The 19,756-nt window shown below is 58.5% G+C and overlaps 1 protein-coding gene across 1 annotated transcript; it reads left to right on the forward strand.

Moving 5' to 3' along the window:
* Nucleotides 1–5,412: 5,412 nt before the first annotated feature.
* Nucleotides 5,413–18,981, forward strand: NFKBIE (NFKB inhibitor epsilon). Its single transcript, XM_050893765.1, has 6 exons — nucleotides 5,413–5,796; nucleotides 16,500–16,602; nucleotides 17,138–17,369; nucleotides 17,541–17,629; nucleotides 17,910–18,158; nucleotides 18,474–18,981. Exons 1-6 carry the CDS (start codon nucleotides 5,441–5,443, stop codon nucleotides 18,537–18,539), a joined length of 1,095 nt encoding a protein of 364 aa, XP_050749722.1. The 5' UTR covers nucleotides 5,413–5,440; the 3' UTR covers nucleotides 18,540–18,981.
* The last annotated feature ends 775 nt before the right edge of the window (nucleotides 18,982–19,756 follow it).

Here is a 19,756-nt window from a genome sequence, read left to right on the forward strand (position 1 = left end):
ATTCCCAAATCACTCTGATGCAAGCGTGGAGAGACACAAGCTCTAATTCAGTCTGGCAGCTGGGAGGTTTAACTCTCCTGAGAGCTGAGCCGAGCTCGCATGAGAGAGGTCTCTGGCAGCACTGCACAGCTTGCTAGGGACCAGCAGAGTAGCCACTCGGAGCACTGTTCGGAGGCAAGGACTGGGCTAGCCAGGAGCTGCAGGGCTGCGGTGAGGGGCTGAGGTGAAGCAGGAAGCAACTCAAGCAGAAGCAACTCAAAAATGAAAGTTAACCCATCCTCCTTTCTAACGGCCATCAGGTCCAGTGTGGTGATGCTGAAGCTTGGCGTTGGCAGCATCCTTCCTGCGCTCTCTGGCAAGGTGAGCTGAGGGATGGTTGGGCGAGTTGAGGGTTTTGTTTTGTCTTGGATAGTCCCTGCCGGATAAACTGTGCTTAGAGAGTCATGAATAAATGATAGCCCGGCGATGGAGCACTGCCTTCCACAGCTATTCCATGGGGAGGGAGGAGTGCTCTTCGTTAAAGCGGTGTGGCCAGACAGAGGTTATCAGAGCCACCCTCTGGAAATGAGCCTGTCTCTCCACTAGCTATAAAAGGAGCCCCAGGTGACGAGATTTCTCACCTAGGGCACAGTTTCACCATCTATTTAAGCACGGTTTTATTATCAGTTCTCCAAGACCATCTGCCATCCCCTCCCCTTTCATAACCACATCTGCCATCTCCTTTGGGAGAGCTCTGAGCACACACAGCTGCACTTACACACACATACACACACACGTGCGCGCGCACATAAATAAATACATACTGAGGCCTTATCAGCCATTCATTTGCCCAGACGTGAGCAGAGAGCATTGCAGCCATTGAGCTGATAGGAATTACACATGGAGGATCTAATTTAGAATGAAATTTAGTTGAAATATCTGGGGGTTTTTTTCATTTGCTTTGTAAGCTCAAAGATTTTTAGTGCACCTTTATATCGATCACATTCTGCTTTTGGAAGTGAATGCTGTGGCCAAGAGCAGGGTGAGTTAGGTGTGATCCCCACTGAAAGAATTAATTGATCTACTTGTCCAGCCTCCTACACATCACACACGCCGCAGTGAATGACAGAAGGAGCTAGAAACTGCCCTGTCCACTGTGGGACTATGGGCAACAGTGGGAATCGTGGGTCTCAGGGAGGGCATTAGCTGGCAACTTGCCGACCAGCTACCACACGTAGACAAACCTGATCTGCTCCGGGCTGTGTCACCGTATTGGCGCGATGGGTCCCGTATCGTTACGGGAGTGCACAGCAAAAGGACGAGAGGCATCCAACACGGGCTGCAAGGAGGAAAACTCAGACTGGAAATAATCCCTTACTGCAAAAGCAAGCAGGTGCCCAGAGCAGTATGTTTGGAGAGATTCAAAGTGACCCTGTGATTTCAGCCAAACTTGTCACAAGAGGGCAGCCAACGTTTGCTAGGCTGATTTCCCCCCAAAAAATGGGTACCTGAGGAGGACCTGCTTTGCTCTGGCCTGTTAGAAAGCTCAGCCTCGCTTCTGGGCATTGAATCTTTAAAAGATATGTTCCTGCTTCACTCTGTTAGCCAGAAAGTGACGTGACCCAGTTTGGTGCACCATGGAGCTGGTTTGCTGTTAGATACATGGAACGGCAGTCAGAGGAGAGAGCCTGTCATCTTTTCTGCAGCTTTCCTCGCTCTCCCGGGGCCTCTGCTCCGAGTCAAGAGCCTGGCGCACGTGGCTTCTGGGCTGAGCTCCCTGAACTGGAGCTGGAGCCCCAGGCGGAGGTCTGAGTTGCTGCTCAGGGCGCGCAGAGATATCTCTGGTGTGGAAAATGCGGTGGGAGCTTCCTCAGATGAGGATCTAGCACCTTTCTGATGGGCTCAGCACTTCTGATGCTGAGGACGGGGGAAAAGAGCTGCATCCCCAGGGAACGGGGCAGCCCAGTGCTTGCGTGGGACCAAAGCTGTGCAGTGGACAGCCTGCGTGGGGGGTATGTAGCACCAGTCACCTTGCCTGGTGTGAATTACTGTGGCAATAACTGCTTATAACAATTTCAGGTAACCTATGTTGCTTAAATGTGGCAGAGGACCACAGCTGGGAATTAAAGTACCTTTATTTTTCCTCAGACCAGACACAGACCGGGCATAAGCTCCCTTTCACCATCTCTCTCAGCCGCATCTCACTTAATCTCACCCAGTTAACAGCTCGAGGAACAGTGGAGAAGATGCTGGTGCCAGGCCAGGGTGCAACTGAGGTGGCCAGAGCTTGGGTTCAAGAAGTCGGGTGCCGAGAGCTGGGTTTCACTTAGGAAATCAGAGGGCTGTACCTGGGGCCAGGACATTATCAGGGACAGTACCGGGGGTCACAGGTCGCCTGGGGACTCCTTCCCATGCCCAGGCACTGCCCTGATGCTCCTGGCAGCGCAGTGTGGTGGGAGAGCCTTTCTGAGGCGAGTTTCTTGCCAGAGAGGTTATTTTGAGTAGTGCTGGGTGCCTTCGAGCAGCGTGTGTTGACACTGACCTCTAGTGGGAACACATCCCTGCCTCTTTAGTTTTTCCCTGCAATTTTAATCATTTTGAGTGACACGTTTAAGGGGGACTGGAGAGAGGCCAGAATTAGAGTTTCGGTTTTAAAATCCTCAGAAGCAAATCAGAACATCAAGATTGGCCTCATATTATATTTAAATGTTTTACTGCCTCTACCACTACCTGCCAATACATTATATATAGACATTATATATATGCATATGCATATGTATACGTATATCTCTCTGTATTTAAAGCCTCCGAAAATAATGAAAGTCCAAAAGCCTCATGGCCAGGCAGAAAAGCTCTCTGTTAGGAAGACAGGATCAAATGGAGCCCAAGCCTTGCTGAGTGAGTGACAGAAGGCAAATAATGAGGCAGAGCAGCCAAGCTCATCTTTCAGACTTTCCAGTCAAATTGTCCGAAGGGTTAATAGAAGCACACCCAGCCAGACGAGAGATGGCAAGGAGATGGTGCCTGAGCTGGGTATTAGTGGGTGTAGTTGGAAGGTCAGAGCAGAGAGTGGCCCCGGGTGGCATAGCTGATTTTAATGGGGGGTGCCTGGTCTCCACAGCTCAGCTGCAGCAGACCACTGCAACACAGCCCTGGGAGAGCACTAGCCAGCTCAAGAAAGTTCAAGGCTCACCTCAGGGAAGCTGCAAGATCACTAGCTCCAGCTAAGCTCACATCAGCAGCAGAGGAAGGGCACCTCCAGGGGCTGCTTGGCAGCCAGAGGTGTAGACAGCTTGCTGTGGACTGGACTGCAGAGTCCCAAGTGGTGGATCTCGAGTTGCCTCCCTGCAGAGCTGGTCCAGGGCTTATTAGCTCAGGCTCTGTGCTTTGGCTGAACCACTCCCGGACCTGCGCTAGCCCTGGAAGCAGGCTCCACATCTATGCCCCAACTGGAACAGGACATCGCAAGATAACCAAGGGGTGACTGCCACTTGCTGCGAAGCCAAGCAGCAACTATTTCACAGAAAAGTGAAATCTTTGTGCATCACCACACAGGTCTGTGCCGATTTGACCAAAGTGGATTTCTCCCAATACCTGATTTTATCCATGCAAAAGTGTATAAGGAATCATTCCATGATGGAGCTGCATCTCTAGTAACATCTAGTATGTTACTAGAGAAAATGGTACAGGCATTTTGGAAGGTATTTGATGGGTAACCTAGTAGCAGTTGGGTACAGAAAGCTGAAAGAGTAGAAATTCTGGGTGGGGGTCAGGAACGTCAGCTGCAGATGCACATGGAGCTGAGATGCAGCCACTGCCAGGGTGTGAGAGCGAGTGACAGGAATATATGGCCCAGATCCCTGCCCTGTGTTGGACAGAGCTGGTAAGGTGTGGGAGAAGCTCCCTTCCCTTAGCAATTGTAGTCTCGCAGCCAGGCGGTGCCAGGGACACAAATGGAGATACTGAAACAGATCCTGAGCGTGGGCGGAAAACTTGTGACTGGAAGTTATTGATGCCAACAGAGACTTCCCCTGCCTGCCTCCTGCTGCCCTCACACCCCAAAACCTTTCTTCCTGCCTGGTCGGAGGCACTTTTCGTGGGTAGCTCGCCTGCAGCAAGGCTGTGGTTAAAGGCCTGGCGGCCAGCGCTGTGGGAGTGATGCAACCCGAAGTGGCAGCTGCAGCGCGGGAGGGGGAAGTCATTGGCACTTTGCATGTGGTTTGTGTGAACTCAGTCCCGTACCCACCGCCAAGCTCTTCCCAGGTGAGCTCCCTTGCAGGTGTGTGGCACAAAGAGATCCTTCCCCTCCTGCTGGGCTGAACTGGAAAGACGGGCACCCAGTGGAGGCAGAGAGGCACGTCAAGCAATAGAAGCAACAAGTGAAACTGATTTTAAAGCGTCACCTGCGTTCAGAGCTATCTAGGTTGTCTTCTGAGGAAAGCCCACTGCTTGGGAGACTGGAAAGTAACTAGATGAGATCCATGAGGAACACAACTGGATAGTTTTGATGTTGGAAGGAGAGCACTGAAACGCAGCCTGGGCACTCATTCACAGGCAGAGAGCTGGGCCTTCGTTGGAGCTTCTATTTTCAGCTTTGATCTCTGTGTCCTGGCTGCTCTTGTGTGAGCCCCAGCAGCCACTCTGGGCTTTGAGCTTTCTATTTGCAACACAGAAAGGCGGTGGGAAGCGGCTGGACCAAGTGACTCGTACAGCCAGCTGTAGCGACCGCCTGGCCTTTCCCTTTGCCTGTACAGGCAGGACAGACAAGGCGGCGTCTCAGTGGGTGAAACGCGTTAAACCACGCACACGGGAAAAGCAAACGTCTCGCTTGCACCTATGTCTGCTACCAGTAAGTGACATCCACCATATCGTTTCCCACAGAGCCTGCGGCTTCAGTCAGCACCTGCGCACGCAACAGCATCCTCACCCACACACCGCCTGGTTTGACAAGGTCCCTCTCCCACCCCTGGCAAACCTGCCTGCTATTCAAAGAACCCAAACAAACAGGGCAGGGGAGGAGGCAGCTCCAGGACACACCGGCACCTACTGCCCGGCGTAGGGAAGGAAGCACAGGGTAGCCACCTCCCCTGCGCACCCCAGGCTGCCGGCCCTCGCCCACGCGTGCCGTGCCCACGGGTGGGTTTTCTCCTTCCTAGTGCTCCTGCGCCGCCCCCGGACAAAACGGGCGGGGAGAGGCAGCCCCCCCCCCGTTTCGGGGGTGCAGGGGGGTGCCGGGGCAGCGCGGCGGGGCGGCGGCGGCGGGGGGAATCCCGAGCAGGCGGGGCCGGGCGCGGCTGAGTCAGTGCGGGCAGGGGCAGGAGGAGGAGGAGGAGGAGCCGCGCCGCCTTAGCCTTCGCGCCGGCCGCCGCTCGCTGGCTTTCCGGCCATGAGCCCCCCGGCGCCGGGGCCGGGGTCGGGGCCGGCGCCGGGGCCGGGGCGGGCGGGCGGCGAGCGCTGAGCGATGTCGCGGGCGGCGGGCGGCGAGTGCCGCAAGGAGGCGGCGGGCTGGGAGGGCGAGGACGGCGACGGGCAGTGCGACTCGGGCATCGAGTCGCTGCGCTCGCTGCCGGGCGGGAGGGAGACCCCCGCCGCCGCCGCCGAGATCCCCCCCGCCGCCGTTGCCGCCGGGGCCCTCGCCGAGACCGCCGCCGCCGAGGAGCGGCTCGACTCCAGCTACGGCTCCGGCGCCCTTCCCGAGCCTCTGCCCGGGCTGCCGGCCGCCTGCCGCGCCGAGGAGCCGGAGCCGCCGCCGCCGCCCGAGGGGCTCAGCCGGCAGCAGCTGGAGGCGCTCACCTACGTTTCGGAGGAGGGAGACACGTGAGTGACCGCGGCCCCTGCCCGCCCGCCTTCCCCGGGGCCGGCTTGCGAGCGCCGGGACCGGGACACCCCCCCCCCCCCGGCCCCGGGCTCGTCCCCTCGCAGCCGGCCGGCGGCGGGGAGCCGGTGCCTAGAGATAAGCCGGGCTTTATCTGCGGTGGTCCCCAGCCCTCTCCCGAGGAGCGCCCGTTCAGCCGGGCTGTGAAGGACTCCTCGAGCCCCCGTCCCGAGAGCCTCCCGCCTTGCGGTGTGTCCAGATGCTTGGCACCCTGGCGTGGGTTTGGGTGGGAGGCCAGTGGGGCATCCGAGCCAGGTCCAGCAGCGTGAGCAGGGAGAGGCAGCCCAGGGAACGTGGCACAGAACGGACCCGCCGTAGAAAGCAAACTTCCACTTGCTGTGGGGCTGCTAGCAACTAGAAGGTGGTGTGGGAGCAAATCAAGCCCCCCCCCCCGCTGTCTCTTCCCCAGAGAATGCAACATTTCCTCACCAATGGGGAAGGCTTGGCTGCGTGAGATGGCGTGTAAGCAAGACCCGAAACGAGATAGGCTGTGTGGGGTAAGACCCTGAGGTGGCTGTGTTAGGGCCACAGATGCGGCTCAACCGAGCAACCCAAGAACTGTTTGTTCTCGGGTGGAAATCGCCTTGCTTTGCCAACCCGCCTGCACAGTTGTGACGCATGCCCCGCTACGGGGCTGCCCTCCTGAGCCTCTGTGACGGAGACGAGTGTTTCACTTAATGAGGGGGGGCTTCCCACATCCGTAATGCCCTCTCAAGGGCAGAGGCAGCACGCTGCAGTTATTTGGTTTGGCTTCTGGTAACTGCGTTCAGCTAATCACAGCTCTTTCCTGTCGTACATTCCCTCGACGGAAGGTTTTCATCATGAGTGCACACACAGAGCATGAACGAAGCGTGCTCACAGCTGAGAACGGCAAAGCTTTGCCCCAAACCCAGGCTGGAGTTTTAATACTGAGTAATGGTGCAAGAGGAAGAGAAACTAAGAGGCACTGACATGAGCAAGCAAATGTCTTCAGTAGCAGGAGCAGCAAGGAGGCTCTGTCCTTGCCTGGCAGAGCACATCTGGTTCTGAGGCTGAATATGAGCTGGGAGCTGGGCCGAGTGTTTACTTCCCGGTTAGGAAGGAGCCTGTGCATCTGCTAATTAGTTCATTAATGCTCACTGTGGGATCTGCTCCGAGGATTGGCTGGAAGTCTCGTGGCAAGCAAGGTTAGCCTAAACCCAGCCTCCCACGCTCCCCAGCTGGGCGCCTGGATAGTGCTTTCTAGTCCTGTCCTAGCTACAGGCTGGCTCTGGGGCTCCTCCGCATGGAGGAGCTTCGCCACCTTTCCCAGCTGTAACACTAGAGCCAAGGTGCCCACGGAGAGAGAGCCAGGGTTTTTTTTAAGCAGAGCTGTGGAAGTAACGCCTCAGAAAAGCCCCCCGGGCTAGTCCGTCTCGGTGTGCCCAGGGCTCCCCGCTTGCTGTTCTTTAGCGAGCCCGGTAGCTGCAGCTGCTTGGAGATGCTTTTGCTGCTTGGGGCTGTCTTGTAAGGTGGCTGAGCCCTTTGCTTGTCAGACTTCCTTGGCCAGAGCCTAACGCAAGCATCTCATTAACTAGGGAACCATTAATCAGTGGTGCCTTGGTTACTGTAGGCAGGAGAGGCTCTCGGAGAGCTCTCCAAACGGTTGCAGTTGTTCTTCTGTTTTCTCTCACTCACAGTGCAGTTCAGAACAGGAAATCTGTACAGAGCGAGGGAGGGAGCGAGAAGTCTGCTGGTGGTGCAGCTCGTACAGCTCCGGGCTGGCCATGTCCGCGCAGGAGCCGGCTTTCCTGGGATCCGCTCCCAGCGCTGGGGAAAAAAACTATTCTTGTGGTTAGAGCGGCAATGCTGTGGATTTCTGCCTCTGCTATTCCTGTCTCTCCTCCTGACCCTGCGGCAGAGGTAGGCGGCATTTATATTTAGAAATGCTGAACATCCACCGCTAGGTCGATGCAAATGGGGACTGTGAACACCCAGCGACTCATTGAACTGCCACCGGTTTTGTATGCAAAAACAAGTTGGGACTGATAGTAATGCTAAAGTCTATGGAGCAATTGCTCATCCGGTGACAGAAGGTCCCTGGAGAAAAGGGATCAGATGGCCACAGGCTGCATCCCTTTCATCCAACCGGACAAACCCATCGACTGCTTTTCATCTCCGTCAGCGGCACATTTCCTTGTGTGCCTTGCTTGAATGTCTGCCAGAAAACAGCTCCAGGCCGAGAATTAAAATCATACTACCATTATATTTCAGAAGACTTGGGCAATGACACTTTCCTGTAATTGTAATTCTGAAAATACAAAAAGTTCAGGGGTTTTGGCCAAGTAGTTCCTGTTTCCCCAGATACCCTGGCTGGTACCGAGCGGAGAGGAGCACTGGGCTTGCACAGAGGGAGCTGGCAAAAGTCTTGGCGCTCCATCTGACAAAAATCTTAACTGTCCGTAGCTCCCCCAGGCTTGCCCACCCATGCCACCTCGAGGTGTGCCTGTGAAGGGGTTGTGTTTGTCAGCCTGGCGCTTGTGGGGGAAGTATAGGAGGTGGAGGTAGAGGCGAGGAGCATGTGCTTGGGTGGTTGGAGCATCAGCAGGATCCTCCTTGGATACCTTCCTGCCCGCCTCCGCGGGAGAGGAGCGTTAACCCACGCAGGGTGAAGCAATGGGGCTAAAACTGGCTCTTCCCACACTCAAAATTAGAAGGGGTCCCGCTTCTGCAGGAAGGAAATTGGCCAACAGGGGAGATGTGGGTGTGATGGCCAGTGAAATGTGTGGGTGCTGTCTTCCAAGAATCATTTGCCCAAGCGTCAGCCCCCCCACGCCTCCTCAGTGCCCACTGGAAGTCCCTCTGCCTCGGGGAAGTCAGAGCTGCAGTCATCAGGCACCCGGCACATCAGCCCCCAAGAGAGAGCAGCAGAGCGGGCATGGCAGGAGAGGTCAAGGATGAGGAACAGGGCGACAGGCAGAAGATGGTGGGTGCACTTAGGGCAGTGATACGTATCCTGCATATTCCATGGCCGGGTAGAGAGCAAGCCCTGTGCGCTCAAGCTCAAGCAGTCTCCTCCAAGCATCCATCTTTTCCTCGTGAACCAAGCAGTCTCCTCCAAGCATCCATGTCTTCCTTGTAAACCAGCTCCTTTTCTGCTGAATTGAGTCCCGATGGGACTGCTCTGCATAGAAGTGGAGAGAGGGGCTTTCCAGCTGCAGGCATGGCTAACTCTGAGCAGGCTGCAGGCAGCTTTATCGCTGTGCCCCAGCCTCCGGACAAGCTCAACCTTTGTTAGGATTCACCGAGGAAACCCCCTCCTTCCTGGCCTCACCAGGCAGACACATGAGTCCAGCGCCCTGGGAAAGGGGTGGGTGTGGGACCAGCTCCTTCGGGGTGGGATGGGGTGTGATGGGATCGCCTGTCGCGTTCCAGCACAAGGGAAAACCTCCCCATTCGCTTGGGCTTATGGCAGCCTCTGCCAGCTCTGGAGAAGCAGAGTTGATTCATCAGTGTGGGAAATTAGGCAGAGCTTCCTCTCTCTAGGACTATATATTCTGTCTTAAACGTAAAAACATGTTTCCCTTTCTGCCCATGCAGGTCCTTGGGCCACGCACCAGTTTATGCCGTCAGTACCTGATGCCACGGTGATGGGGCCCTTGGGCAGCTGGGTAGAGCATGCGTGGGTAGAGCGCGTGTAGTCTTGCTCTGGGCCCTCTGGCTGTGCCGTGCTGCGACAGGCTGGGGGCTGTGCCTCCGCAGGAGGGTGGCTGTCTTCTGCACAGGGCTCCGTATGCAAAGCAGTGCGGCTCTTCTGCAGGGGTGAAGGTCGGGGGACCCCAGCTCAATCACGGGAGAGAGATCTCGGCCTCCTTCAGATGGAAAATGGGACCAAGCGGTTTTGGTCGGGTGCGTGTTTCGGGGAGGAAGGGGAGCGGAGGAAGCCTGACTTCCTCCTTCCACCAGAGACAAGTGCTGCCCCATCTGCTGATAAGAAATCACGTGCCAGTGACTTGTGGGCTGAGATGCCTTAACAAGGGCTCGGGGACAGTTAATCGAGTAAAACTGGGGCCCCACAGGAGCTGATGTTCTGAGCTCTCCTCCGCATGATGGTAGTAAAGGGGCCTTCCCCACTGAGCCCTTGCCTGCGTGGGTAGGCATTGAGTGTGAAGGCTCATCTAGCAGGGCCAAGAGCCACTTCTAACCGTTCACCGGCATGTGCCAGTCATAACCCTCCCATCTTGCATAGCCCTGTGCTAGAGATCTTCCCCATGCAGGGGAATAGAGGTTCTACCCATTCAGGCTGCCTGCTCCGGTGTAGCTGCTTGTTCGGCGCTTGCCCTGCTGAACAGGGTTGTTGCTGAACCCCCGTACCCCTGGATCTCAGCGTGTGTGCCTGGGGGAACGCTCAGCGTGTGACAGCAAAGGGAAACCACTGTGAAAGAGGAAAAAAGAAGCAGAGGACTGGAGAGACGCAGTTTTAGGAGAAGGATTAAAGAAGTCCGATGCAGAGAGCACACCTGGTTGCTGGTCGGGCTGGGAGTCCCCATGCTCGGCTGGGTGGGCTGTTGCTGGCTGCCCAGCAGCAGGATGGCCACAGTTAATGGGAAGCAGGGATGCTCTTGGTTTTTCCGGAGGGGCTTTGGAAAGCTCCTTGCCCGATTGCCAGGGGAGTTCGAGTCCATCCTGGGTTGCTCCCTAGCACACCACTGTTGCAGGGCAGAGAAGAAAATGAGTCCTAACGTGGGGCTGGCCGGAGGGAGAAGGGGACCTGCTGTGTCCAGCTCCCTGTGCCTGGACTCTCAGCTCTTCCTCTGTGCGTGCTCAGGAGTTTGGTGAGCAGGGGAGGGCTTGGTGCCCCTCCAAGCGAGGGCAGGCAGCTCTGCACAGGCTCCTTTAGGATGCCTTAGAAGTTGCTGGCTGCCACAGGGGTCACACGCGTACAGCCTTGGCGTAATGTGGGTAAGTCCTGGCAGCCCTCTGAGATCGTGCAGGCAAGAAGAGATTTTTTTTTTCCCATTTGGATGACTTCAGCCTGGCCTGGAGGAAGTTTCTTCAGACTTTCCGCCTGCATAGGTTTGCCTTGGAGCTGGGGAGCACAGGGAACTTCAGCACAGAGGAAGGGAAAGAATGGCTGGAAATTTCCATGTCCTGGGATGCAGAAGCCTGATGCCTGGCTGTAACAGATCAGTCGAGGTGGGAAGGGCTTCAGGTCCTTGCACTCTGCAGGCAGGCTTGGCCGCTGCTGGGAAAGGGTTGAGCTCAGCTAAATTAACAAAGAAAGTTTTGATTTTTGTTGGTTTGGGTTTTTTGTAATACAGTGTGGATAAAAGAGGAGTCAGATGTGACTGTGTAGGAAGAGAAGCTGTGGGGTTTGAGCTGTGAGAGTGATTACTGGCCGCCTCTCAGTGAGCTGCCTGGGATGCTCTCTGCATCCCGGAGATGGGAGGCCCCACTCACTGGGGCAAATGCAGGGCTGAAGGGGGCCCTGAGATATCCTAGACCCACGGCTGGTGCCTCATTAAAAGGAAGTCCTGAGGCAGTGAGAATATGTACGGGGCTGTAAGTGATTGCTAGGGTGTGTTGTACAGGCTCTGGCAAAGTGCAGGCACTGTCCTCTTGTAAGAGGCTGTTCTGACCTCAAGGTATCTCTGTATATACAGAAACTGTAGGAGAACGTATATGCCTCCTGATGAGCGAGAATGGGAATTTTCTCCGTTTGAAATGGAGTTGCCATGGCCAATGGACCTTTTGGGATGTTTGCTGCTTTTATTGCAATTGTTCGTCTTGCTTCTCAGCCCGTGACTGGGCCCTCCTGGGATGGGCTGACCTGCTTTCTGGCTTGGCCCATCCCCACAGTGATGGTAGTGCAGGACAGACACCTCGTTTTGCAGGGAGCAGTCCACATGCATCTGATGTTTAGTGCTTCTGCAAACGTGGACCCACCATCTGCTCAGAAATGGAGCAAAATGCTCAAATGTGTGGGTGCAGAGTCTAGAGGATGTGAGGCCAGGGGCGCTGTGTGTAGGTGAACAGGGGCACCTTCATGTCCCCATCTCCTCCTCCCCCACCTCACTGAAAAACGAGGCGCCCACAGCCCTCTCGCAATGCCTCCCCTGCCAGTCAGCCTCCAGCACCCCTCATCCACCAGCACCCAGACCAGACTCTCTGGAGAGCACCACAGGAAAGGCGGAGGCTGTCTCCCCTGCTCGCCCATCGCTTCCCACCCCTCCCTTTGGCCCCCGGAGCAGCAGGCTGGGAAGCAGCTGCTGCCCAGGCTGGAGATCAGGGGAGCTGAACCCAGTGGCTGAAGGGGCTTTTCCCAGGGAAGGGGAGAAGAAACCTGCAGAACAGGAGACCCAGGGCAGGAGCAGAGGACATGGGGATGTGCCTACAGCTGGCTGGGATCTGCTGCTACCCTGGAGCTGCCAGAGGGCAGCTGGCACAGTTTTATGGAGCCAGGCAGCATCACATTGGTATGCGGGGAGGAAGGGAGCCAGGCTGGGCTGGCAGAGGGCTGCAGGGCAGGACAGAGCTGTGCTTGCTGAGCCTGCTGGCAGAGGTTCATGCTGATGGCTGAGGAAGCGGTTAGCAGTGCAGGTTACACGGCTGGAACAGGTGAGCGGGGTAAGCGTGGAATTCCCCTGCTGTTTTCCTCCTCCCTCGCTCTCCTCTCTATTGCTGCTGGGGCCGTTTCCTCCCCTCAACAAGTTTCTCTTGTGTGAATTGTTTGCATGATTTCCTACCGCTCCGCTCAGCCAAAATAAGGAGCCGGGAGTGAACTGTTTCTGCTGCAGACAGGGACCTTATCTAGACAGGGAGAAAAATCTGTGAAAGCAAATTCTGCTGAATGCTGGATCCCTTGTCCTAGGTGCTTCTGGAGTGAGATGGTGAAGGGAGAGGCTGCTTTGAGGACACGGTGTCTTGCTCCACAGATGGGGGCATCTGCATGGTCAGCCCCCTTCCTAGAGGGAGAGAAGAGGATAGTTGGAGAACTGGTGGGACTTCATCTGTTCTGCTTGTGTGTCAGAGCTGGGTGTCACCCTTACCCCGTTCTCCTGCCTCCAGTCCTCAGGTGTGGACACTTTTCGTACCAGGCGCTTGAGGTCACGCAGAAGCCTGGGAGATAGACAGCACTGTGGAAATGGATGCTCTCCTGTGCCTAAACTGGGACTACCTTGGGCATGGTGTGCTCGGACCCAGGGACATCCCCAGGGACGGCCCTGACCCCTCTGCTCCAGGATCGTTATCTCTCTGGTGATGAGTAGATCACCTTGTGCCAGAGATGCCCTGTGCCTGTGGGACCTTTGCAATTCAGAGTGCTAACATGTCCCCTTGTGCCAGGATGGAGCTGCTGAGCAAGTGGAGAAGCTGAGAACGAGCCCAGCAGTCTGTCCTACTAGGCTGGCCACGTTTCCCCTGCCCACAGCTCCTCTATCCCCTGCCCTTTCCAAAACTCCCCGTTGCCCTTCCCAAAAGTCCCCACTGGGCACCCACCCCCGTGGCTGCAGGCAGGAGCGCTACAGGCAGGAGTGTGGGGAGGGAGGAGGCAAGCAGAGGAAGGCAGAGGAGAGGCATGCAGGCAGCCAAGGGAAGGGCAAGGGTCTGAGCATGGCAGGGTGGAAGGCTTGTTCTGGCAAAGGCACGGGGCCGTGGCTGGGTGGGGAGGGGTGTCTGGCAGCGAGCGGGTATCTCTCTGTCGCCGCGCCCTGGCTCTGGGGCTCAGCTGTGAGCACTGCGTGCCAGCATGCAAGCAGCCCGTCAGTGGCTGGACCACACGGCTGCCATGGCAGAGAGAGAGGTGTGCCTTGTGGCCTTGGCCAGAAGAAAGTGGAGATTGGCACGATGCCTGCGCCTCAGGTCTCCTGGGCATAGGAGGTTTCCCGGGTTAGCAGGAGACAATCCCGATTCCTGGTTGGCATCACTGCCCGTGGCACAGAGTGCCTCGGTGCACACGCGCTCTTGGTGGGCTCATCCCAGTCTGGTGGCCTCGGGGCAATTCCCCCGAGTAGCTCATGTCTCTCGTAGCTGTTTCAGGAAGTTGAGGTCTGGCAATGAGGAAAGGGGGGAATGAATGCAGAAATGAAAGCGCAGGAGGAGGCTGTGCCTGGGTGGAGAAGGAAGAGGGAGTGGGGGAAAGCAATCCTTCAAAGCAGGCATGTCCTGGCTTCAAGGTGAAAGCCTGAGCTCTGGCCAGGTGGGGATGGTCACCCCTATCGCATCCACGGCATAGATGCCCAAACTTGCTCAGCATTGACTGGCTCCACCACCTCGTTGAGCTGCAAAGCCACCCAAGCCAGGAAGAGCAAGGCGCCAGTGGTGGCGGAGGGCTGCCCAAGGTGTCCACCTCCCCTGGGTGACTGCCCCACTTGTCCCCATGTGACGGCGCAGCATGGCGTGGGTTGTGGCAGACGGACCGGGGGGATTTCCTGGGGGTGCCGGGGCTGGCTGCGGGGGGCACAACCCCGGGCGCTGCTCTCTCCCCCGGGAGCCCAGCGTGGCTCTGGAAAGTGAAAGCAGCAGAGGTTTAAAGTTCAAGCCAAATTGCCTTGGAAAGTCCCCTGTCTAAGCAGTCTTATCTCTGCTGTACCTGAAAAAGGCAGATCCCGCGGCCTCCTCCTGCACATGGCGCCTGGGAGCGGGTTTGGAGAAACAGGGGCTGTCCCTGCAAGCAGGCAAAGGACACCTCGGCGCAGGTGCCTCCACGGGGACCGGGGGCCTGACGCAAAACCCAGCAGGGAATCTCCCTGCCCAGATCATACCTGGACTGGGGCCAGCAAGAGCCTGCTGAGGGGAGGGGTATTCTTGCAGCTGGTCCCCCAGTTCTGCCCCTTGCTCCTGGCCCCTGCTAGTCTGGCCTGGGCCCCTTGGCTGTGCCTCTACCCCATGGTCCGCTGAGGGCGGCCGGACCCTGCCCATGGGGCGGCTCGGCCCTGGCTCGCAGCCCCCTCCCCTGCCCCGGGGAGCGCTGGCAGCGAGGGGGCACCCCATGGCGGTGCGGAGGCAAATGTGGGTGGCCTCTCCTTCCAGCAGGGAATTCCCTGCCACGGCATGACCCGGGGCTTCCCCGGGAACGCAGCCTCTCCTGCCAGGCACAGCGTCTCCCCCGGCGGCAGGGCAAACTGGCCTTGTTTCGCTGCCAAAAATGGGGCTCGGCTGAGGGTGCCTGGGGTCTCCGGTGCTGGCTCGACCCTCGGGCAGCGCTTGGGAGGAGGTGGATAAAGGACATTTTGGGGGACTGGCCTCTGGGCTTCTCAGCACACTCATGTCCCCCCTGCAGCTGGCGAGAAGGCAGCTCCAGCCCCGCTCCTTTGCTGCAATGCTTTAGGGCCAGGTCTTGCCTTCCCGCCTGTGGAGGGATGTTGTCCAACCCCCGCATTGCAGGTGGCATCCCAAAGCCAGGCTGTCCAGCAAACAGGCTGTCTTGCCGGGGCCGGCACAGCTCTCACCCTCCATCCCTCGTCCCTGCCCACCTCTGCCAAGCAGCGTGGGCAGCAGGAGCCCACTTAGAGCCCGGCCTTTGGCTTGGAGCTGATCCCTACCGGAGATAAAAGCCACCCAGGGGCCCCAGCAGAGCGGCGAGGAGGTGGCAGGAGGCTCAGCTCATGTCTGCCACACTCTGCAGAGCAGGAGCTGCTGCCTGCTCCTCGCTGCTGCCTGCTCCTCGCTGCTGCCTGCTCCTCGCTGCTGCCTCCTCCTCGCTGCTGCCTGCCATGGCCGGGGCTGGCCTGGGGGCCTGCCCTGTGGTGCGGGGCCGGTCCCTCTATGCAGGGGCACCCGGGAGTGCAGCAGGTCGGCGGAGGGGTCTGGAAATTCCCTCTCGGCTCTGCCTCCGTCACGCTCTCACTTCTGTTCTGACTGCGCAGGGACCAGCGTTAAACCCGGCTGGAAATAAAACCTCTCCTTCGGCTGGGGGACTCGGGGCTGCCCAGCCACCCCATGGCCATGGGGGCCACAGTCCTGAGGACGTGGGCTCCTTGCGGGCCACCGAGCTCCAACAGCCGGACCTCCGGTGTCCCTCTGCGCTGGCGGGCTGCGTGCCATCCCTGCCGCAGCAGTGCCGGAAGGGAAGGATGTCAGGGAGAGAAGAGGAAATCGGTGTGGTCCAGCAGATCGGCTGGCACAGGGACTGTGCCGTGCAGGTGATCTTGGCTCCTGCCCAGCTTTGGCTGCCTGCCTTCGCGGAGGGGAAAGCAGAAGTGCGGTGCGCAGCCGGCAGCGGGGAACTGGAATTCCCCGGGCAGCTGCCAGAGCCCAGACCTCCCTCCGCAACCGCCAAACCTGGCCCTTGGGGTCTGTGAAACACATCCCAGGCTCTTCAGGTCTGCACCAGTTGGAGGCCTGGCTTTGGGCAGTGCCGGGTCCAAGCCCCGCGTATGCTGTGAGGTCGGAGGGAGGACCCTGCGGTGCTTAGCGGGGACACAGGACGGTCTGTTCCCTGTGGGGATCAGAATGAAGGACTGCCCTGGGGAGCCTCAGGCCATGTTCCTGCCTTGCCCTGCTGCTGGGCTTCCCCAGGGAGAGGGCAGGATGGAGGAGCTCTGAGCTGGTGGGAAGGGAAGGGGACTGGGGGAGGCGGGGAGATTATTCCTCCATGCAGCAGTGGAGGATCTCCACTCCTGAGCATGGCACTCGGGACTCATTTTTCTTTTCTTTTCCTCTCCCGTTTCCTTTATCCCCTCTGTAGGTTGGTTCACCTGGCCATTATCCACTGCGTCCCAGCTGTGGCACTCTGCTGTATCGCTCAGCTGCCCAGAGAGGTGCTGGAGATCCAAAACGATCTTTTCCAGGTATGTGGATGTGATAGGCAGAAGATGGAAGGCAGGCAGGTGCCGCAGGCTGCTCCCTGGATAGATGCCCAGTCCATCTGCCCTTTCCCCAGGACCCCCCACCCGCTTTCTCCAGAGCATGGTGAAGGTCCCATGTGAGCAGCCCCATTTCAGGGAGGGGTGGGAGATACCCCGAGAGAGAGGTGTGACAGCTCCCAGCACCACAGGGTGAAGTGGTCCTTTACGAGGCCCCAGGACGTCGCAGACAGCCTCGGAGGGTGGAGCAGTCGCAGCTTGAATGTGGCAGGGTAGATAACCTGGGAGAGTGAGATCTGCCACCATGGGTGATCCCTGAGCTGAGGTGCAGGGGGGGGCAGCAAGCTGTTTGCACCCCTCAAAGCGTCAGCCATGCTTAACCCCGGGACAGGGACGGGCTCCTGTGCAGTAGCCTGCCCGTGCCGCCAGGCTGGCTCCTGTAGGCTGTCGTGGCTCATGGCGCCTGGTGTCCTGTGGGGTATCCCCCCTTTCCTAATTTCTGCCCCCACGTCCTCTCTAGACCCCACTCCACCTCGCCGTGTACCTGGAGCAGCCAAGCGTGATCCAGGCACTGATCCATAAGGGAGTCAACCCCGGGCTGCAGGACCGCAACGGCAACACCCCGCTGCACCTAGCCTGCGAGCAGCAGTGCCTGCAGTGTGCCCAGCAGCTGCTGCAGGGCACAGCCCCAATGGAGGGCATGGCCCAGCCCCACGGGCACCACCAGGACCTACAGCTCCAGAACTGGCAAGGTGAGACCTGGGGGTAGCCCGGTGCGGAGCCGGTGGCCGGGTTGGGGCAGAGACCGTGCATTGCATATGCAGGAATCCGGGAGTACAGCAGGGCAGGCGCGGGGCCAGGGTTGGCATGCCTCGGGGTGGTCCGAGCTGACTGTGGCACTCTCTCCTGCCTCCCCATCCCAGGCTTGGCCTGTCTGCACATCAGCACCTTGAAGGGGAACATCCCGATGATGTCTCTGCTGCTGGAGAGCGGCGCCAACATCGATGTTCGGGTAAGGCTGGGCATGGTGCGATGTTTGGGCAAGGCTGGGCACGGTGCGTGGCTCCCTTGGGCAATCCCTCCAGCCTCGGGGCAGGCACTGCTGTGAGGCTTGGAGGCACTGAATTTTGAGGGAGCAGAGAGGAAAGGTCCTTGAGGGGCTGTTGGGTGCCGTGACAGCAGTTGGGGTGGGGACTGCCCCCTCTGCGCCCTGTCAAGGGGGTGCGGGTGGGTGCTGCAGGGCCCATCTGAGGGGACCCCGCACCCACACCCTTGTGGTCTGCGGGTTGCAGGAGGGCACGAGCGGGAAGACCCCATTGCACCTGGCCGTGGAGTGCCACGACCGCAGGGCCGTCCAGTTCCTGCTGCGCAACGGGGCGTACGTAGACGCCCAGATGTACAACGGGTGCACCCCGCTCCACCTGGCCGTGGGCCGCAAGGATGCTGCCATCGCCGCCATCCTCTCACACTCCGGGGCTGACACCCTGCTGAGGAACATGGAGAACGAGACAGCCCAGGACCTGGCTGACGGCAACGACGATGTGAGTCTGTGAGGGGGGAGGCCTGTGGCTCTGCAAGCGTGTCAGAGGGTGCAGGAGTTGGACGATTTAGGGGGAGCTCCTAGGAGGAGTTTCTGGCCGTACCCATCCTCCCCCATAGGGTGCAGGCACTGGCTCTGGGGGTGCGTGGGTGCCTGTTGCCTTGAGCCCTAGGGGAAGCCCAGCCAGGGTTTCTTGGCACTTCCCTGGGGGAGGTGGGAGGCTGCAGGGCTGGGAGGGGCAGGTCAGGGCCCCTACCCCAGCCCGATGGAGGCACGACCCTGGATCCTTACACATCTGCACCTTTGGCCTTTGCAGCTCCTTGCCTTGCTGCCCTTCGATGACCTGAAGATCTCAGGGAAGCCTGTTGTGTGCTCTGAATGAGCGGCTGGACTCCTTTGGCCCGTCAGGCTGCCTCCTCGCTCTGTGCTGCTGCTGCCCTGCTGCCCGCTGGGACCTTGCCTGCCTGCAATTCAGTGGGAGCAGAGCCACTTTGGGAGACTTATCCCCCGCCTCTTCTCTTTGGAAAACTTTTGTTGGCCTCAGTGTGCCTTCCCAGAGGGAAGAAGGTGGCACTACGAGCACTACACAGGGTAGGCTTTTGTTTTAGTGTTTGTGCCCAGCAGCAGGACTGAATTTCCCCTCCCTGCCATGGGTTTGGCTTGGGGGCGTCTCCAGCTTACGCAGGGAAGGAGCAGGAGAGGACTCCTTTTCACACTGTACGATGGATGGAGCATCCTCTGGCACCTCCAAACACCATCAGAATAAGTGTGGGGTGAGGAGAGTTAACACTCACTCTAATAAACGTTTGTTCTTGCTGCGGGCACCTGAGGTCTCATGTGATCTAACCCACCCCGCTCCCCCGCAGCATCAGGAGGCTGAGCATGACCCCAGGTCCCCAGGCACGTGAGGGCTGGAGGGGCTTCCCCAGCCCGCCTGCTCCCTCAGGTCCTTCACGCCACAGAAGGTGAGTGGGAGCGCAGGGGCTTCCCCGCTTGCAGAGCCTTTCCAGTGCTGAAGGCCGAGGCTGGGGGATCCCAGCCTGGCGCTCCATTCCGGTGCTGTCCTGCTGAGCGTCTGGCTTCGGGGCTGAAGAAAGAGCGTAGGAGATGCCAGAAGACCAGATCCCTGCTTCTGCTGTCGTGCTGGAGTTCTTGCTGCCTTACTGTGCTGTCGTCTCCTCTTTTGCAAAGAGGATAGAAAGATCCTGCTCCATCTCCTGGCTTGGGAGGGTGTTAAAAAACTTAGGGCATGGGTCTTCCCTGGGTTCTAGATTCCCCCAGGCTGAAAGCTGGGTTATCTCCACATCCCTTCTTGTTGTTCAGCTCATCACCCTTCCCCGCCCCCTTTCCAAGCCAGGGGAGCACGTGCGACGCATTAGGGAACCGGCAGCCAAAGGTGCTGTGGGAACGGAGACACCCAGCGCGCCTGACCCCACCTCAGCCAGGGGAATTCCCCACTTGCTGCCTGGGAGCAGCTGCTATTGTTTGGGGCAAATCCTGGATGGCGCAATCGCCCGTGATGGAGTGAGCCGTCTTCTTCCTCCTCCCTTCTTGGAAAGACAGATAGCAAGGGAATGCTGCCACGAAAGCAGCACGGGC

This window comes from Gymnogyps californianus, chromosome 3, assembly GCF_018139145.2.
Source record: "Gymnogyps californianus isolate 813 chromosome 3, ASM1813914v2, whole genome shotgun sequence".
Classification (NCBI taxonomy): Eukaryota; Metazoa; Chordata; class Aves; order Accipitriformes; family Cathartidae; genus Gymnogyps; species Gymnogyps californianus.

Excerpts from the sequence above, each read along its gene's own strand:
- NFKBIE (XM_050893765.1), top strand. The coding sequence starts at position 5,441 with ATGTCGCGGGCGGCGGGCGGCGAGTGCCGCAAGGAGGCGGCGGGCTGG. Across the intron at positions 16,603-17,137 it reads TCCAAAACGATCTTTTCCAG|ACCCCACTCCACCTCGCCGT; the intron begins GTATGTGGATGT and ends CGTCCTCTCTAG. Across the intron at positions 17,630-17,909 it reads GCGCCAACATCGATGTTCGG|GAGGGCACGAGCGGGAAGAC; the intron begins GTAAGGCTGGGC and ends TGCGGGTTGCAG.